General features: G+C 46.6%; 1 protein-coding gene across 1 annotated transcript; it reads right to left on the bottom strand.

The window, feature by feature from the left end:
- Window positions 1-1,137: 1,137 nt before the first annotated feature.
- On the bottom strand, window positions 1,138-11,558 carry CACNG1 (calcium voltage-gated channel auxiliary subunit gamma 1). Its single transcript, XM_054846658.1, has 4 exons — window positions 11,176-11,558; window positions 5,017-5,091; window positions 2,746-2,883; window positions 1,138-1,987 (listed from the first exon to the last, which is right to left on the bottom strand). The coding sequence occupies exons 1-4, from the start codon at window positions 11,414-11,416 to the stop codon at window positions 1,761-1,763; spliced, it is 681 nt and encodes a 226-aa protein (XP_054702633.1). The 5' UTR covers window positions 11,417-11,558; the 3' UTR covers window positions 1,138-1,760.
- Between the last annotated feature and the right edge of the window lie 7,161 nt (window positions 11,559-18,719).

Here is an 18,719-nt window from a genome sequence, read left to right as displayed (position 1 = left end):
TGAAGACTTGCAGTTGTCTCTCATGATGAGAGACAGGCAGAGTTCCCCAGCTCATACTCAGATCTGAGCACCAAAGAATGCTTCATCCCGAAACTTTATAATATACGTGTTATTTGTAGTGCTTTTCAGCTTCAAAGAGCTTGAAAAATATTAATGCAACTTCACAAAAGGCTTCTGTTCTCGCTGCTGCTCTACTGATGGGAAAATGGAGACATGCCTGAGCGCGGCTGGGGGCTGCCGGGGCTCAGCGCGCCCGGACGGGGTCTGGCCAACAGCTGGGCCATGGGCAGCCCCTCGCACCAGCACGAAATTGCTGGAGGATTTCTTGAAATGTTCGAACATGCCACGATTTTAGAGCTCTTCAAATTGATCAGAGATTTTTTGGTCTGAATTCTGTTTTTCTTTAGAATTGTGGACAGGTAAGTGCGGAGGGAAGGACGCTTTGCTTTCCTTTTCTTTGCTTTTTAAATTATCAGATGGAAAAAACTGCAATGTAAACCACATACTTTTTCCTGCTTGGGGGGGGGGGAAGATGGTGCAAAGAACTGAGCTGGGGGGGCTGGGTGAGCGTGTGGGGCTGGGGGACCCCGGTCCCCCCCGGTGCTGCAGGCGGCCGCGGCAGAGCACTGCTGGGGCTCTGCAAGGCGACCGGCCTCCGCAGCGTCCCCCGTCAGCAATGCCTCGGGGGTCCGTTTCTTCAGGCACGCGTAAACAGCGATGCACTTCTGTAGTATTTTCGGGGCTGACTCTCCTGGGTGTTTCAGTTTAAGGCTTTTCCTTCTTGGCAGCTACGTTGGAGGATTTTTCCTAAAATGTAGTTTTATATGCGTACGCAGCGAGCAAAGCACGGTATTTTTAAAAAGCCCATTCACAAGGAACAAATGAGAGCTCCGTACAGCACATACCATCCAGAATTACACTGTCGTTCTGGACCTAGCAGAATTTGATGGGCCAGGTGAATCATCCATCAAAACCATTTTCCAGAAAATCATGCTACTGGAAGATTATGCTTTTTATTAAAGGAAAATATCACTTAATGTTCAGTACTTCTTCCCTTTGCCACCGAAATCTGAGCAGAACAGAAACCATATTGTGTGGGGTTTTGTGCTTAATTAAAAAAAAAAAAAAGGAACTGCAGGGTGTAAATTTGTAGGAGAAATTTTTATCCCAATGCTAGGCAAAGTATTTTTTAAATTTATTTTTAATTTTAACAGTTTAATAGAACAGCGTAAGGATCTCCAATTTATTCCAGAGTGGTGAGCTAATCCTTCTTGGGCAGGTAGAGGAGTATGGCATGAATGGGAAAATGACTCCCCACGGAGCTAGAGTTTTGCATCGTCTCTCTTGGACCAAGTGAGGCGTAAAAGCCCAATATCCGTCGTGGATCTGCTCTTTAACCTGAACTACACCAAACATCTTCTCCCTAAGAAGGTTGTCTTCTCTGTGGCATGAGCTGTCTTACACGTGGATTTTCCCTCAACTGCATCAGCCTAAGGCATCCCCAAACTGGCACAGAGCAGTGCCATTCACGCTGTGCTGAATGCTCTTTCTGCTTTCTTTAAAAAAAAAAAAAAAAAAAAAAAAGAGAGAGAGAGAGAGAAAAGAAAAAGGAACAAAGCAATAATTACAATTGAACATGCCTTGGTTCAGTAATGACTTAGTTAATGGGGTGCACGTTGTATAGTAAGACCCAGACATTTTAAAAAATACAAATCTTTTCAAAACACTTTCTGGCTTTTTTTTCATGGGTGCTGGGAACATCAGTGCTCTGGTTCTGCATCCATGCAGGTCTCCCAGGGGTTCTGGGGGAAGCGAGGCAGTGCGATCAGGAGGAGGGTGATGCCGCAGATGAAGAGCAGGACGAAGGAGGCGCAGGCGCAGGCGAAGGACCAGGAGTAACTGTACTCAATCCAGACTGTCTCCTCGCTGTCGATCATCCTCTTCACGGATTGCCTCATGACTTCAACAGAGATGATGATGCAGAGACCTGAAGGAAGATAGGAGCAGTGGGTTGAATAACCAGCTGTCAATTTTTCATCCTTAATTAAGCACCTCATATGTCTTTTTGCGTACAGGAATTGCGGTGAAGATTCACAGGTGAGTCACTGCCTTCAACGTTTGAAGGCACCAACGCTCGCAACTGCTTAGAGCTCTGCTATTACCCAGGCCATCCAAGTCAGCTGCTGGCTTGTTGAGCGTGATCTTTTAGACAGGCTTTTGGATGGGAAACTCAAAGCGGTGGAGGAATAGTTGCATTCTCTAGGGAGCTTTTCCACAAGTTGAGTAACATTTTTATTGAGGTGACAATTTGCACCTCCGTCTTTCAGTCGTTGTGGCATGTCAGGGTATTCCTAGCTCATGTGAAAATGCAGCTTTCATGGTTTGGGGAGACAGCTGTGTATTTTGGGTCTGGATCAGCCATTTCTTTGGTTTGAGTCTTAATAAACGAGGTAGAATGGTGTATATCCCTGGTTTAGACTGGGGCTGGCACTGAATATGCTAGAAATGTCCCTTTTAATGTACTTGGAGGAAACACAGACAAGCTGCCGGGTGATGCTTGCTGAGCAGGACATTTTCAGAGCTCTTCAGCTAGAGCACCACACAGGGACGTGTAGTCTGACTGTGGCTAGGAAGAAAATGCCACTTTCAGGGCATTTTTAGAAGCGTCTCCATCCTCCCGGGATCTAAGTTTCTCTACGTTGTCCTATGAACAGAGTGCAAGTATGTGAGCACCGAGCCTCCTACCTGCAAAGGTGTAGAACATGGATGCTGGCTTCAGCAGATAGTCCCTCTTCTTCCTGAAGGATAAGAGGACGCAGATTGTTCCGATGATTGCAAAGCCAACGCTGAAGATGGCAATGGCTGCAGCTGAAATGCTGTATTCTGCCAAAGCAAAACAAACACCAAAAAAATGCAAATGTATGCAAATTTTGAGCACGCTCCCGTCAGCTGTTGTGACTTTGCAGTAGGTCACCCTGAGAAATACGTATCCTCCTGCTGCTGTGGAGAGGTGGCTCTGGTGAACTGGATCTTTTCCTCAAATAAAAGCAGGGGCAAGTATTGGCCATGCATCTTTTGAATGCAAAGGATATAAAAACAGGGCGGGAGGGGGAAATGCTTTCTGAACACTTACTGAAAGAACAAATGGCACCTGTGTTGGTCTGATGAAGCTCTGGGCTGGAGACATAGTAGCTCTGCTGCAGAGGTGCTATTGTTGAAGCCTCTATGGGCTCCACGCTCTCATTTCTCCCATCACTCCAAACTCTGCTCTCAGAGAAATAGGCAGCTCTATGCTATTTTTATTCCCGATCTGTATTGCAGAGCCCCGACACGGCCCCCGTGCACGGTGCCGATGCCGTACCGACGCAGAAGGACAGCTGTATGCTGCGCAGGGCTCAGAACCTGGCCAGGCAGGAGGCCAGAGGTGAAGCGTCTGCGGAGCATCGTGGGGGTTTTGTGGTTTTTTTGGTTTTGTGTTTTTTGTTTAAGACAATGATTTCCAGCTCTGTGAAAACCCAGCTTCGTCGGGGCATAGGATTAAACCCTCCATAAAATGTCCTGGTTTTCGCGAAGCCAGCTAAGATGTGCGCTGGACACTTCCCCCAGTCGAAGCGCGCTTCAGTGCCTGAATGGAGGGGAAGAATTGCTAATCGAATAATTCAGGCCTTCATTTACATATTGCATTCGTTTTCAGATTAGTTTAATATTTAACACATGTAGCCATGCGTGAACATCACAGTGCCTGATGATATTTGCCTTTCAAGCCATTAAAAAAAAAATTCTCCCAGGCAAAAAGCATGAAGAATTTTTTTCCCTGTTACTAATTAGCTCCCATCAAATTGTAGCCATTTCTGTGAAAGGGAACAGCAGATCACTCTTTGTTCTCTTTGCTTTTCATACCACTGTTTTATTATAATTTCCTTAATGTTTCTCTTTACTATGTGCTAGAACTGCCTGGAAGAGTTCATTTCGATGTGAAATGTTTTGCTGCAGCTTAAGCTTTTCCTTTCACTTCAAAGAAAAGAAGTTCTTCCTGATGTTCTTCTGAAATTACTAAGAAGGCATCAGGTATGTTTTTAACGTCAGAGGGCTGGAACTGATAGTATATAAATGAGCAAAAGCAGGTAGCTCAGATACGTGCTCTTCTGTCCACTTAAAATTCCCAGTCTTTCTTGTCTTAGGAAACTGCTTTTATAGAAAAGTTTCCCACCATTATCATTTCCACTGGAAGCAAAGCAGATTGTTTAATATGTGTAATGTAATCATCAGCTCATTTACTCCACAGCAAAATATGTCGTGTGGCAAACTAGAAAGGAATTTGTCCTTAATGAGAGGGCGAGAGAGAGAGAGGAGCACATTAGATGAGTGCTAAAAATATTTGGCTTTGTCAGGGACTTATTAGAAATGTGAAGTTGGTCTGTGAAAGACTGTTTTCAAAATCCGTGCTCTGTAAACACTGGCTGCGCGTGTCTTTGCAGGATCTCTGTTCCTTCCTTCCATTGATTGCTCTGGGTTGTACATGACTTTCATGTAAAATCAGTGTGAAGCGTAAAATTCCTCATGGTCTTCACAGAGTCTCTGTACTTCTTTTCAGGGACAAGACTCTGCTTGGGGTATGATTTATTCATTTACATTTTATTAACGTCGTCTTCCTTCGACGGCAAAGGCTCAGAGTGTTGCGGATAGTGCCAATGTTGTAAAGTCATTTTTATGCTGAAAAGACTTTTTTGCAGTTTTCACCTGTATTGACATTATTATATAATTGTGGGGCAACTTTGAGTAAAATCACACTTATGAGTGTGATCATATATAAAAATGATTCTTCCCAGGAAGTTGATATTTCACCTTGTTCAGAGCATTTTTTTTTTTTACGTTTTTCCCAGCTGGTGGTGTCTGATAGAAATTCCTCTACTGCCTTCAGTGGAACCAGGATTTGAACCCTCATTTTGGGGACCCCTTTACCTTAGATCTTGTGTGCGCCTCAGTTAGGAAAATATTTTTTTGGATCATTCTTACCTTTCTGGGTGGTTACTTCAAATATCTCTGAGCTCTGTCCCGGTGTGAAGTGCTTGAAGTAGGAACAGTTGTGTTCTGAAAGAGAAAAGGAAATTTAATTTTGTGTGCTTGGAAATCTCTGATAAAATGTAGTAAAACTGAATTTGCTTTTTATTGATGTATCAAACTTGCAATGATTATAAGGTTCCCTACCCCTGGTAACACAGAGAAATGGAGTTGGATCTGTTTCATTTGGGAGCAGATGAACGGCACGCACATGCCAGGCCACCGGCTCCAGCCTGGACAAGGCTGAAACCCCGTCTGATACCTTTTGTGGGCTGCTCCCTCTGAGAGCTTTCCAGACTGATTGCTCATCTATTTAAAACATGAATTACAGATAATTTTTCTCATTCTGTCTTTGGCCATCACGCGTTTCTGCCCCTCTGTGTAGCTGTGTTTCCTGGTGATGAGACCTGCCATGCCCGCAGCTGAGCTGGTATCTCAGCTCACCTCCCCTCGCCACTGCCGACCCACTCCGTAGCGGCATCACCCCATCGGCCATAGCAGGGTCACTGCTCCTGTGGTGAGCTTGGACTCCAGAAGAGGAGGATAGAGTGTCCTCATCCACCTTCTCCCTCCCAGCTCACCCCTCCTCCAGCCCATAGACGCCTGCATGGCAGCGGCTGGCAGGGAGGAGCAGCCCAGGGGACTTTGCTGCATGAGTGGGGCGTCACCACGCTATGGGGGTCCCAGAGATGAGGCTGCTGCGATGCAGCAAAGCACATGGTGTTTTACTACAATAGGACACTGAGGGCGCTTTTTTTTTTTCTGGCTGTTAGACCAAGAAGACAAAAGCTATCTGAAGCCACGACCAGTTGTCCAGGGAAGGGAAGGCTGATCAAAGCCATACGAGTTAAGGGTGAAGAGGCTCTCACTCAACCTGGCTTTATCAAAATTCACTCCCATCAGAGCAGTCTGCTAAGTTAATTTGATAAGACAGCAGAGTTAGATAGTGGGAACTTTGTGAAGTTCCTCTATCTGGACTTTACGTGAGCACAGTGCCATGTACATGAGATATTTATAGAGGGGTTATAAAGTGAACAGGGATCAAGATTGTGGGGCGGGGAGATACTGGGAGGAGGGAAGTTGGTAGCCGAGTCTCTCAATGGCCACGGTACTGTTTCATACTCAGCCTAGTGAGAGTCAGCCAGCAAAGAGGTGTCATTGCTGTCGGTAGACACACGGGACGCTTTCAGCCTCAGCGTCTCAGTGGGATGGGGAAGGGTCTGTTGAGGACCTGCTGACTCGAAGCTTTGGCAGCAGCAGGGTTAGGGTGGAGGGTTGTTCTCGCTATTTATAACTGATTTAATTGAAGGTTTGAAGGGGCGCGGAGCTGGGAGAACAGTTGCTTGCCAGGAATTTAGCTGGAAGGGTGCAATTGCGGAGTCGCATTGAGCGGTGCCAGCTCTGATTGCGCTATTCTGCTGAGCTGGGCTGCAGAGGACACGCTCAGCGCCTGCCCCGGCACCCCTCCTGCACCCCAGGTTGGACTCCCATCAGACCAGGAAATCACGCCAAGATTGCACGAAATACAAGCGCTGCCTGTGGCGAGGGGCCGCTTGGTTAACACCAGCATCTCTTGTCCGTTAAATAACAGAGTTAGCACCAATTTGCAGGAGTTGCTGGAATAAAGTCTGGGAGGACTTTGTGGTCCTCTCCAGTGTCCAGGCTGGGACATGCTGCTACAGCGCAGGTTGCCTGAGGCAGGTCCTGGGTGCAGGACCACACAGGGTGTCTGCCTGGGGACACGTACTGCATTTCAGTGTTTATTTACAGCAGTAATTTCTACTGGCAAGAAGATTCCAGAGTACTGTATGTTACCTGTTGGTTCTTGTGGGGGTTTTTCTGTCGCGTACATGGCAGGCATTGGAGTTACCGATTCAAGGAAGATTTATTTTCTTTCTCCCAGGAGACAGGCAATTGTAAAGCAGCGTTTTTGAGCCCGTTAGTGGAAGATTCCTTTGAGACACTCTTATCTACTTAATTTTATAAGCTGACTTTTATTTCATCTGCAGCTTCTCCTTGCTGGAGACTAGGTTAATGTTCAGCTCTGGCATTTCCTGACCTGTTCTTTATTATCCTTGCAAACGACTGGAGGAAACATATTTGAACTCAGACCTCTATGACTGAAATTGCAAATTTTGAGCCCCAGAGTGGAGGTTGCATGCCTCTGCCAGCGACTGAGAGGTGGCTGAGGCTGAGCATCCAGTCTGGTGATCCCAGTTTGGGGATCCTTTGGCTCGTGGCTGGGAGGGGAGGGAGATGGGATGAAACTGGGAGACTTCATCTTGGATTGTTTGGTTTGGCTTGTAATTAATTTTCAAAAAAAGGCTGAACTCAAAGGAGTCCCCAGGTGTGCCGAATGTACAAAGCCCAAGGTGAAGCAATCCAGATATGGTGTGATGGGGGACACAGCACAGCTTTGTGTCCATTGCAGGTGATCCAAACCAGACCAGTCCACTCTGCAGTCCGTGAAGGCTCAGCAGAGGGGGAGGACCCAAAACCTTCTTTTGGAGATGGACTGGTCTGTAGGAAAAGGAGCTGCCTCTATGTTTGTGGCTTATAGCAAATCTCTGCCAAGGTACAATAAATGGGGTTATCACAGAAGTCGGTTAGCTCAAGGGGAGGTGCTTTTGGAAAATGCATTTATTCTGGGAAAATATAACTAGATTGGTTTAGGTAAAGTAATATACGGTTTTCAGTTTAAAGATGCTTTGGTGCTCTGCTGAGCTAGGAATATCTATTTCAACAAGGCTCCCTGTTATTTGAGAGAACTGAGGTACTTCAACGCCTCTCTGGTGCCATCATGAATAAGAGAAGAGCCCATTTGTGTCACACCACATTTACATAATGGATAGGATTTAAAATGGGTTTTATAATGGATGAAAACTGTGTGGAAATCTTTGTTTCTCTCCACCCCTAATTGCGTTATCTCTGCCATGAGGTCACCTCAGTGTGCTGATGGGAACAGTCCGGGGGCTCTGTGGTCATTAAGGCTCGCGTGAACTTCAGGGTTGTAACACGCGGTTTATCACAGCGTCCTCCCCCTTCCAGGTCACCCACCCTTACAGCCCTCCTGGTCCCTTCCCTTCAGATCCACCATTCCTGGATGACCGCTGTGCGGGGGCGAACGGGCCAATTCATCTTTCCTCTACCCGTGCTGAGCCAACCTCTCCTGCCACTCACCGCCATGGGGCTGGACAGCAGCTACCACAGCCATGGGACGCAGTCAAAACACAATCACCTTGAGCTGTGGTTGAAACTTGGGGGTCTGCAATCTGGAGGCCTCGGGGGGACGAAGGTGTTTGGGCCATGCAGAGGTTCAGGTGGCAGCTGTCACCATGAGCATAGGAGTGACAGGCTGGGGAGGGGCTGGAGCCCACCTTGCTCTTGAACCTCAGATGGACACTAGCATGTGGGGTTTTGTGGCAGGCTGGATGGTTAGGAAAACCTGGATTTTAATGTGAGGTTTCCACTCGTGTAACTTTGGGAGACAGGACCTGCTGCAGCGGTTAGAGGAGGTGTTAAGGTGAGGGCCGAGCGGTGGAGGGGGCCAGGCCTTGGGCTCTGACCTGCCCAACAAGCCAGGGGAAGGCCTTGGACACACACTGGCTTTTGGAGATGGTAAGTCCAAATAGTTTAATTTCATACCAGGCTTGCAGAGTGAGTCTCTTGTATGGACACAGGGAACGAGACAGCCCTGCTGAGAACCCATTTACTCGAGCACTTTTCCTCTCCAGTTGCCTGAACTGAGGTTCCCATATTGACGAGGACCTGTTTAACCCGCTGGTGGCACACGCGGAGCATCCCCACTGCTGCCCGGCGTGCAGGCGTGCAAGAGCACACTTCGTAGGACAACACCTACGCTGGAGTTAGTAGCAGTGAAGGCAAACTCAGGGTACAGCCGGTAGTAAACTGCCCTGGTGCCCGCTGACCACAGTTAAAAATGTCTCAGTATTAATTTAATCTGAATTTGCCCGGTTTTAACAGCCATCTCCCTGATCTCTTTATTTCTTACAGCAGGGGGCTGAACCCTTTCCAATTTGTCAACATCCTTGGAAAAGTGCTGTAAAAATTTTAAAGCTCTGCCTAAATCACAGCCCTGCTTTGTGGACTGCGAGCCAAGTCATCCTCCCCATTTTGCACTGTGCCCAGCAAAAAACCTAATAAATAATGTTAATCATGCCATCTATTTCCTCCTCAGGGAGCGACTGGTAAATGGTTATTAATGCAGTGATAAATTCTTATGTTTCTTTTCCAGTCCTGGCAGTAATGTCTGCTTATGTCTCATGATTTTCAGGAAAATCAGTGCCCACATCTGCTCTTTTACTGCATGTTTGTTCATTCACATTTTCTCAACTGCTGCAGGTTTCACCACCCCGGTGTTTCCCTGCTGACATCTCTTCCCAGAAGTGTGAAATCAATCTAACGTGAGCCGTGCGGACGCAGCATCGTTTAGCAGCCCAGAGCCGCGGAGGCTGCACTCTCCCCCTCCGCCCCTCGCTGCGTTCCCTGCGTGAGTAAAATGGGGATTAAAATATTTATATTATAATTGAGGTGCAAATTTTGCCCTTTGAAACCTCGGATGCTGATTACGACACAGGATGCCATCCAAATCCCCAGATATCTTTAAAAACTGGAAAACCACCTCCGGTGTGGGGTGGGCGGCTCAGCCCCTCCATCATCACCCGGTTATTCGCTGTGCCCAGCAGAACGGCAGCGCTGGGACGTGAGTCAATGCCTGCGAAAGCACATGCTGATGTCTATCAAAGATAGTAGCTGCTTTCGTGCCGCCCTGCCTGTGAATCTGCTTTTTGTAGACAGCTGGATATTTATGAGTTTTATATTTACCCTGCAGTTGTGCAATTTTGGTATTTATCCACCAATTTCTGTTGTTTTTCCTTTTGTGGGAGTTTTCCTCCGCGTGCGAGGAAAGGCGTACAGTGAGGAATATGTTTCTAGGCACGTACGTACCTTCGCGAGAGACATTAAGCATACGGATGACACACTCCCAAATTTGGTTAGAGGAAGATCTGAATGCTGTGGCTGAGCTCCCCTCTTCAGAACATGTCATTTGGCCAAAGAGATGAAGAATTGCAGTAATACAGGGAATATACAGTAAGCCCAGGCAGTAAGATTTTTCACAGAAAATTTTCAAATATGTGTTAACATACAGATTTCTTTCAAGCAGCGAGTCTAACATGACGGCAATCCTGTTATTTCTGTTCTGGAAAGCATCCAGTACCCTACGAGCCTTCTGAAAAAGCAGCGTAGCTCAGTAACGGAGGGAGTGTATTAGTGCATGCAGCGTGAATGTTGCTGACTTTGCGATCAGCAAAAACATAATGAGCTCCTTTTACCATGGGAATGTAACGGTCTTCCCAGAAAGCAGCCGTGCCCGCTCCCCCGCCGCCCTCCCTAGTGACTGCGCTGGAGGAACCCGTGATGGAGATGTGTGTGCAACCAGGCTGCCTCTGCCGAGAGGTGAGAAGGCTCAGTAAGTCATTGAGAAATTGCTCCAAACTCCGTTTAGGACTTTCTTTTTTTTTTTTTTTTGGAAGTCGGCAAAACATACTGCAGGTCCTGTTCCTCCCTGCCCTGAGGAAAGGTTGTTATTGAAATAGCTCGGAGGGAACTTAATGCCAGCCATGAACGGGCTGTTCCTTTGTAGCTATATGGATCTGGAAATCCTAAAGATCCAGCTACGTATGGTGGACCCATAAATCCTCTTTCTTGGCCACTGCTGCCAGTGTGCCTGGGTGCTGTGGGACCTTTGGCTGATGTCAGCAAAATTTCCTCTATTCCAGTTTCACTCTGCGATTTCCACCGTGTCCAATCCTCCTCCCTTTCTCCCCGCCACTGTTGTTGTTGCACAGGAGACTCAAATATGGTCACAAATAGACGTGCAAGGCAACACAGCGCAAACTTACAGCGAGAGGGATGACAGCGAGGTGTGTTCTGCAGACCAACGTGAAAGCAGCCCCATGCAGCCCCATGCCAAATGAAGTGCCACGGGAACACGGACCCTATTCTCCTTCTGCCACGTCCTGCAACCTCCTAAGCAAAGCCTGGCATGACCGCTTGGTGCTTTCACCCGTGCACTGGTGGGTGGTCACCTACCTCCTGGCAGGCTTATCGGCCCACAGCCCTTCTCTTTGGGACCTTGCTCCTGCATAAAAATCCGCTTTGTACAGAGTCGCCATAGCCCGAAATGAGCCGCTTCACAGGTGGCGTTATATTCCTCCACTTTGGGGCTCAGCACGGCCCAGTGGTCAGTCACTACGGCCGCAAACAGGAGCGAGACGCCAACCAGGATCACGGAGAACGTCAGCCGGACCTTCAGGGGTTTGCTCTCGTCCATCCCGCTCCAGACCCGTGCTCCCGGTGGAGCGCGGCGGGTGATTCACGAGGTCTCCTGAAATCCTGGCGCATCTGAGCATTTGCAAATGTCAGCCCCGCACCTCCCCGGGAGAGCGGGGCGGCCGCAGACAGCTGCTGGGCTGTGTCAGCCGCCGCAGCGAGGAGGCTATTAATGCACATAACGAGAAGAGCGCCCAGCAGAGCTCAGCTTTCTGCCCCGTCCCACCGGGTTTGTTTTGGATTCCCACGAGCCGACCGGGCGGGTTCTCGCTCAGAGTCGCTACAGCCGCCTTTCAAAGGCTGTAATCTCTTGACTTGCAGCATGACCAGAAATAGGCATTAATAGGATGATTAACTTTTCAGCGAGGTTATAAAAACATCTCTGTTTATAATAGTGCCGGGCCTGAGTTCAGTCTGATCCTAAATAGTTTAATAGCCCCGGAGCCCGTAAACTGCATGCCCAAACCTTCGGCTCGTGGCAGCCTCCACAAGGAGTTTGGAGCTGGACAAGGCTCCAGAGCCAAGCGCTGTGGTGTAAAGAGAGTGGCAAAATAAGCAAGCTTATTTATTTTATTGTTTATTTTTTATCATTATTTTTTAAATAACCTGAAGTATTCTGAGTAGTCTTTTTTGTTTGTTTTTTCTAATGCAAAACCTCTCGAGTGCTTGCTTGCTTTCCCACCGACCAGGTTTTCCTCGATGCAATAGTAAGTCCAGGGGCCACCCAGGACAACATTTCCTCCTTTTGGAATTCTCTTGCCCTGAACCCAGACTGCCTGGGCTGGAGCCAACCTCTCTCCTTCCCTTTGATATTTCAGCTGATTGTAAAGCTAATTTGATGATAATGTCAATGCAGAGGCCACTATGGAGATGGTGTTACAATTGTGATGTCAAACTGAGGAGGGTGACAGTACCTGAATGTTAAAAGAATGGTTAAAAAAATGTCAGTGGAAAGCTGCAAATATCATGTTATCATGTCAAGATAATGTCGAAGCTACTCCAGTCCTGTTTTATGAACATCCCAATTTGATGTCAAAATAAAGGTGCAGAGATGTCAGCTCAAATTAATGAGGACAACCTGAAGCAATGAGTTAAGGTGAAAGGGGGGTGTAGGAAAGGGATAGAAAATAGAGAGTAAGTTAAAAAATATTGATCCAAAATAACTGTAATTAAAATATGACTTAAAGGGGTTAACACTACTCTGCTTGACGTGTGAGTGGGCTGGCTTAGACACCCCTGGGGAGCAGGGTGACATGTCTAAACCTGGTATGGGCATCCCCGGTCCTGCTGGGGAGGTGGGAGTCATGGGAAGGAGTGAAGGTAAGTGGTGTGAAACCGGAGGGGAAGGGGACTGGGGAGGGTGCTGGGGACATGGGGCAAGGCAGGGACCACGGGCACATCTGTAGGAAGATGCTCGCAGCCCTGCATAGGACTGTGATATGCTGGGTTGGGGCTGGGAGAAATATTAGAGGCTTACATTTAAACCAGAACCAAGAGTTCTCATGAAAGTGGAAAATCCCAAAGGGAACAGACTTTAAACCAGAAAAGGAATGCATTGAAAATGTAATGCCTTTTCTTTTGAAGTTGTTAAATTTCACTAGACATCAGTTGATCTTATGAGCTGCATCCTGACTTTGCTTCCTTGATGCTACAAACTCCACAGGTCCTCTGCAAGTTGAGTGTAAGAAAGTGAATGTGGGCAGAAGGCAACGGTCTGGTTGCCGAGGAAGCAAGTGCTAATGCTTGTGCTTTAGACTAATCACAACCTACAGGGACTGCAGGGGTGGGAACTCATTAATTTTTTTTGTTGGTGTTGGTCTTTGTGTCTCGTCCAAGGTTGGCAAGAATCATGCTTTTTGTTCTCTTTTAGGTACTCCGATCTGGATAAGTTCCTCAGGGTTCTGTTTTGAGTTTCCTAATAATACCCAGGAAACAACTACAGTGGAATCAGAAGGGAAAAATTCATGCTTCCCTGCCCTCCCCTGCAGAATGGAGCTGGGAGTGAACGAGCTTCGATGATCTTCAACGTGAGCAGCAGTGGCTTCCCTGGAAACTGAAAACTTGCATTACAGCAGCTAAGGTGAAACGTTGTCCCCAGCCCCAGAAAAGCAATCTAAAGCCACCAGTCCCTGGGAAAGAAACTATTTTGTGGGTCATTGCTCCCTGTGGGCTCTGTGGGTTTGCTACACGAACTGATGTAGCCATATTGTACGGGTGCTGCTGCCTGCTCCTCCCGGCACAGGCTTGGTGCGTGTTTGGCTACCGCGGGCAGGTATTCAGTGATCACCGCTTGTGGCCCCTGCAGCCGCCATGGTGAGAGCCAAAAGGATCCTCTGCCCATGGGCTGAGCCTCTGTCCCCAGCCTGGGAACGTCTGTCCCTGCGTGGAGGTGAAGTTGCCCTCCCTCGGGGGCTGGGTGGGCATCTGACAAATGCAGAAGCAAAACCGAGTTCTGGAGGAGCAAAGGACTAAAGGAAACCCCAAAGATTGCCTGCACATCCACAAGACCATGGTACATAATCCTCTAGGAACAGTTCCTGCAGTCTCCCTGGGTCAGCTGGCAAGTATTCACATTTAAGAACCAGTATCACGTGAAATATAAACAGACTGTTAATGAGGACCTGTTGGGAAGCAGGGAGAGTTGTAATTAGTTGCACTTTAGCAGCAGTGAGTGAGAGACACAATTATGTTTCTCTACTGGACAAAATGCTAACGGAGGTGTCTTAAGACCAACTATTGCATTATTTTGTCCCTAGCAGAGGCGTTCGCCTGGCTCTACTCTCCAGCACTCGCACTTTTCTATATTTCTTCCAGACCAGGCTCAGTATTTACCACAACCAGATTAACCAAATTCTGCGGTTCCCTTCTTGCAGAAGGATGTTCTGCAGCAGACCCTTCCCAGGTGAGAACAACCCAGAGTGGAGGAGATTGTGCCTGGTCTGCTCCCAGCTCTCAGCTCAAATGCATTTTCAAGGACACAGCTTTCTCCAAATGGGAGCTCCTTTGCAATATTTGAGGTCCTGAGCCTGCATTGCCCCAGTGTGGTCAGACCACCCTGATCATGGTGGGCTCTGCATAGCTGACACCTGGGAGTACTGCCCATGGCACCCTCAAAAGCTCCCTAATTCTGGGGCTGAAATCCTGCCATCAGTGAAGGCAAGAGCAAAATGTGTGTGTGTGTTTTGCTTGGATTTTTATTTTTTTAATAGACTCCTGTCGGCACAAAGGAGGAGATGTGATCCTGCACCGCCGGACACAGCCCAGCCTCTTCACAGCACCGGCCCCACAGCTCCGCGAGGCACAGGCAGGGCTGGCCATCCCCGCTGCTGCCTGCACGTCTGATCCACAGCTTCATTCTCTTAAAATACCGACCATCGTGCCGGGTGTGCCGTTTCAGTAAGCGATCCCTTTAGGTCTGGTGAAGCAGGCGGCGGCGGCTGTAAGACGAGCCATTTCGCAGACAGGTGCAGAGCACTCCTCATTCCTTTTTATTTTCAGCACCTCCCATGTTTGTTAGTTTTCTTATTCCAAGGAAATGCCACATCCTCCTCGCTGGACTCTTTTCTACTTTCCGAAGCCTTAAGGACTCTGTCTTTGCTTCCCTCTCAAACAACATTGCTTTTTGATACGTCCCCGTTCACAGCAGGGCAGCCACAGCTCCTGGGGTCACTATTTACCCGCAGACTTGCTCAGCAATGTGGAAGAGCCTTTATTTATTTTAGTTCAAGGGAACCAGCTTTCGGCTTGAGCTTTAAATGGCTTCACTACCGGGTGTCAGAGGCGTTTGAAAAGATTAATCCCCTGCCTCCCTCCAGACGTGCCAATTGATCATACGCATGGGGAGCGGCGGGCAGATGGAGATATGCGGGCAGTCTTCAGCTTTAAAGACAATCTGGAGGCTTAGGAACCAGGAAGGTAAAGTTAAAAGAGGTATTTGAAGAAGAAATATTGTCTGTGATACAGGGATGGTTCGGGATGTCTGGGAGCAGCAAGACGCTGCTGAGCTCCGTACCTGTGTTTGGTGCTGCTCGTACTGCCGGGATTTTATGGTGGTGATCAGAGCAAGGCTTTCATGGAGCTTCCGCATGCGGGGTTGAGCTTTCTTCAGGCAAAATGGATGAGATCAGGGAGAGGAGGATGCTCAGAAGTGAATTCACATGAAACCTCAAAAGGTGGAGGCAAAGCACAGGCTCCAGGCTAGCACTTCAGAAGACACTGGGTTATTTTTCTTGACGGTGGTTTGCAGTGCCTCTGGCCACCATACCAGTCTCAAACTGGAGTGTGTCTCATACAGGCCATGTTTGAGCTAGAAACTAGAAGGATTTTCTTAGTTTCCAACCCAAATGCCTGGAAATGCTGTGAAGATAGCTTATCTTGGAGAATTCTTGGTCTGTGGGACTCACAAGGATATTTTTTTCTCTGATATACTGGTTTCCAGTAACACTCCCAGCTGCAATCAAAATAGGTGGAAGTGTGAAAAAATAGACATAGAAATCTCATCTCAGAGAATCTGGAAGTTAAAAATCTATATACCTTTCTCCACACAAAAATGAATACATTTAAAATGGTTTATTTAAAAAGTAAGGGTTAAGTACATTATACGTGGTTGTGATTATACCAGCAGAACTGAAGCACAGTGGAAATAACACTTTAGAACTGCAGACAGAAATGTAACCTCAAGGGACATGATATATTAGCCCTTGTGGATATGCGATCCATACAGAACAGAAAAAGAAATAGAAAAATAGTTTATTGTTAGATGTGCGGACGTATGAAGTGATTTCTTGTTTTGCTCCTATTGCGGATGAGAAACTAGGAAGGGAGAGCTGACGATATACCTGAAACTTTGTTTCTCAGAAAATCCAATATGATCCAATAGCATTATTTTTAGGTCTGCTGTTACAGTATGTTATAGGATGACACCAAAAACCCAGTTATTGTTAACGCTATGATGATGGTATCTGCAGGCCTTGCTGAGAAATGGGGGCTAATTTGTGTGTGATGCTGTCCAGGGAAAACAGAGAGATGTAGAAGAACAGATGATTTTTAAATTTTTTTTAACTGTCACTGAGTGGTTTCAAATTCTGAGTACAATCTAACTCTGTTCAGACCGATCAGCCATGCAGCAAGACACTGTGCATGGGCAGGAATGCCGCAAACTTTTCAGTTTTGTCAGAATCAGAGTTTTCCACAGGAAAAGACTGATTTTTTTTTTTTTTTTGAGGATTTTTTTTTTCCCCTGAAATTGTCAAATGAAACAACTTTTTTCTTTTTTTTTTTCTCTTTTGTCAAACAAATTACTGTGCTGCAATTTGACATAGACCATGAATTTTAAATTGCAGCCCCCATCCTCCTACGGGACGAAAGCTCTGGTCCCTGTTATCTCCCTGTGCCTTTGTTCCCTGTCCAGACTCCCTATCCTAGGAGCATCCCAGGAATGCTTCCCCGCTCCAGCTCCATTTTTCAAAGGTGCCTGCCTGCTGGAGAAGGAGCAGACGCTCTGGCTTGGACCGAAGCAGGGCATCGCGCTCGGAGAGCTGCTGAAACCAGCTCTGCTCTCAGGGAGGAGGATCTGGCAAAGAGGAACATCCCGAAACACCCGGCAAGACTTTTTTTTTGCTGACGTGGTGTAAAAATACTGCACGTGCCTTTTGCCGGTCTAACCCCAGCTCTAGAAAAGCCTTAGACTTGGGCTGGAATCAGACGGTTGGTTTTAAACACGTTCACTGGAGAATGACAATTAAAAGAACAAACCCAACACGCGAAGCAAACCTCACACTGTTAACTTCCAGTTCAATGTACATGAGTTTAGAAAAACAGCCTATATCTAACTCCTGGTTTTAAAGGGAATGGTTTTATTCTTAATTACAGTAAACACGGATGAGGACTTATTTCTAACTATTAGTTTATTAACACAGTGGGAAACAAATAGTTCTGGGAAATTGCACTTGAAAAATACATCGACTATAATTAGATGTAAATTAATTAGCACTTAGTATGACACACTAATGAGACAGAAGGTTTTTTTTTCATTGCAAACTTCTACTTCTATCATAGCTAATCAAAGTATTTTAATATTACGAAGTCTCAAAAAGTAGGAAATAATTTATTGTTTGAAAGCATAAAGATTCTTGTAAAAAAAACCTTTCATCAAGAACTTTAATAATTTTAGAACTGTTTTATGTTGTCCTAGCCGAAAAGTAGGTAAAAAAGTTTTCTTGTCTGCCTCTGTTTGAATTTTTTTAAAAAGCTTGTGTAATATCTTTCTCCGTAGTGTGTTGATACAGAAAGTAGCACAACATTTTCTACTTTTAAATCGTTCCCATCGCTCCGTTCACTTTAGCTCTCACAGTTCAGAGGTTTGAAAAAGGATCCCAGCAGAGTTTTAACCTGAATGGAAACTCTTAATAAGCAGGGATGAAGGCTCCAACCCACCTCCACCAAAATACCGATGTCGCTCTGCCAGGCTGAGGGCTAAGCAGAGCTTAACAGCGACCAGGGGAAGACTTTCACTTAAAATTGAGAATTGTGTCTTGGTTCTTACAAGGAGAGAGGCCTAAGCAGGTTTACTAGGGGGGGCAGAGGGGGTTCAACTTGCTTTTGGGGATGTTAAGGCAGCTCCTCCGGGATTTCCCTGGAGGACTTGGTTCCACTAGCTGAAAGCCTCCTATCCAAAACACCACCGAGTCCCTGACGCTGCGGCCATCGCAGGATAAATTAAGACTAAGGAGGTTTTAACAGTTTGGCTGAGATCTCCCACCATCAGTTAGTCAAGCTGTCCAAAACATGATTTTTTTTTTTTTTTCTTGTCATCATTTCTCTCGTCTTCTTGTAGCAAAGATTTTCTGGGCAAAGACGACAGGTATATTCAAAGGAATCTACAGGAATTAGATGCCCCTCTCTCACTGCACCTAATTCATCCGAGGGGAATTGGGCACCTTGTTCTCATATGGCTTGGTCAAGTGGTCACTAAAATCAACATGAGTACTATTAAATTAAATTACCTTTCAGTCAGGCCCTCGAGCTTTGAGATTCCAAGCCTAAGTGTAAAAAATGAAAGCAGGAATTTAAAAGAAAAACAGTATTTCAGACTTTTTTAGAAACACAGAAGCAAAGGGTACAAATTAGTTCCCCCTAGGTGATGCATAGAGTTTTCTGTGGGCTCTCTGCACATAAGCGGATTCATCATTGCAAAATAAATTAAATTAGGTCGAACCATCATTTCCATCTAAAAGCAACTATACCTTGCACCATGCGGCACTTATTCATAATAAAAAGTTTAATAAATATCTCATAAATGGTGA

This window comes from Grus americana, chromosome 18, assembly GCF_028858705.1.
Source record: "Grus americana isolate bGruAme1 chromosome 18, bGruAme1.mat, whole genome shotgun sequence".
Taxonomy (NCBI): Eukaryota; Metazoa; Chordata; class Aves; order Gruiformes; family Gruidae; genus Grus; species Grus americana.
The sequence above is the reverse complement of the archived record's forward strand: the minus strand, read 5'-3'. Positions and strand labels throughout refer to the sequence as shown.

Coding starts and splice junctions, on each gene's coding strand:
- CACNG1 (XM_054846658.1), bottom strand. CDS start 11,416: ATGGACGAGAGCAAACCCCTGAAGGTCCGGCTGACGTTCTCCGTGATC. Junction 5,092..11,175: donor GCCGATAAGCCTGCCAGGAG/GTAGGTGACCAC, acceptor TTTCTCTTTCAG/AACACAACTGTTCCTACTTC. Junction 1,988..2,745: donor CATGTTCTACACCTTTGCAG/GTAGGAGGCTCG, acceptor ATCTTCCTTCAG/GTCTCTGCATCATCATCTCT.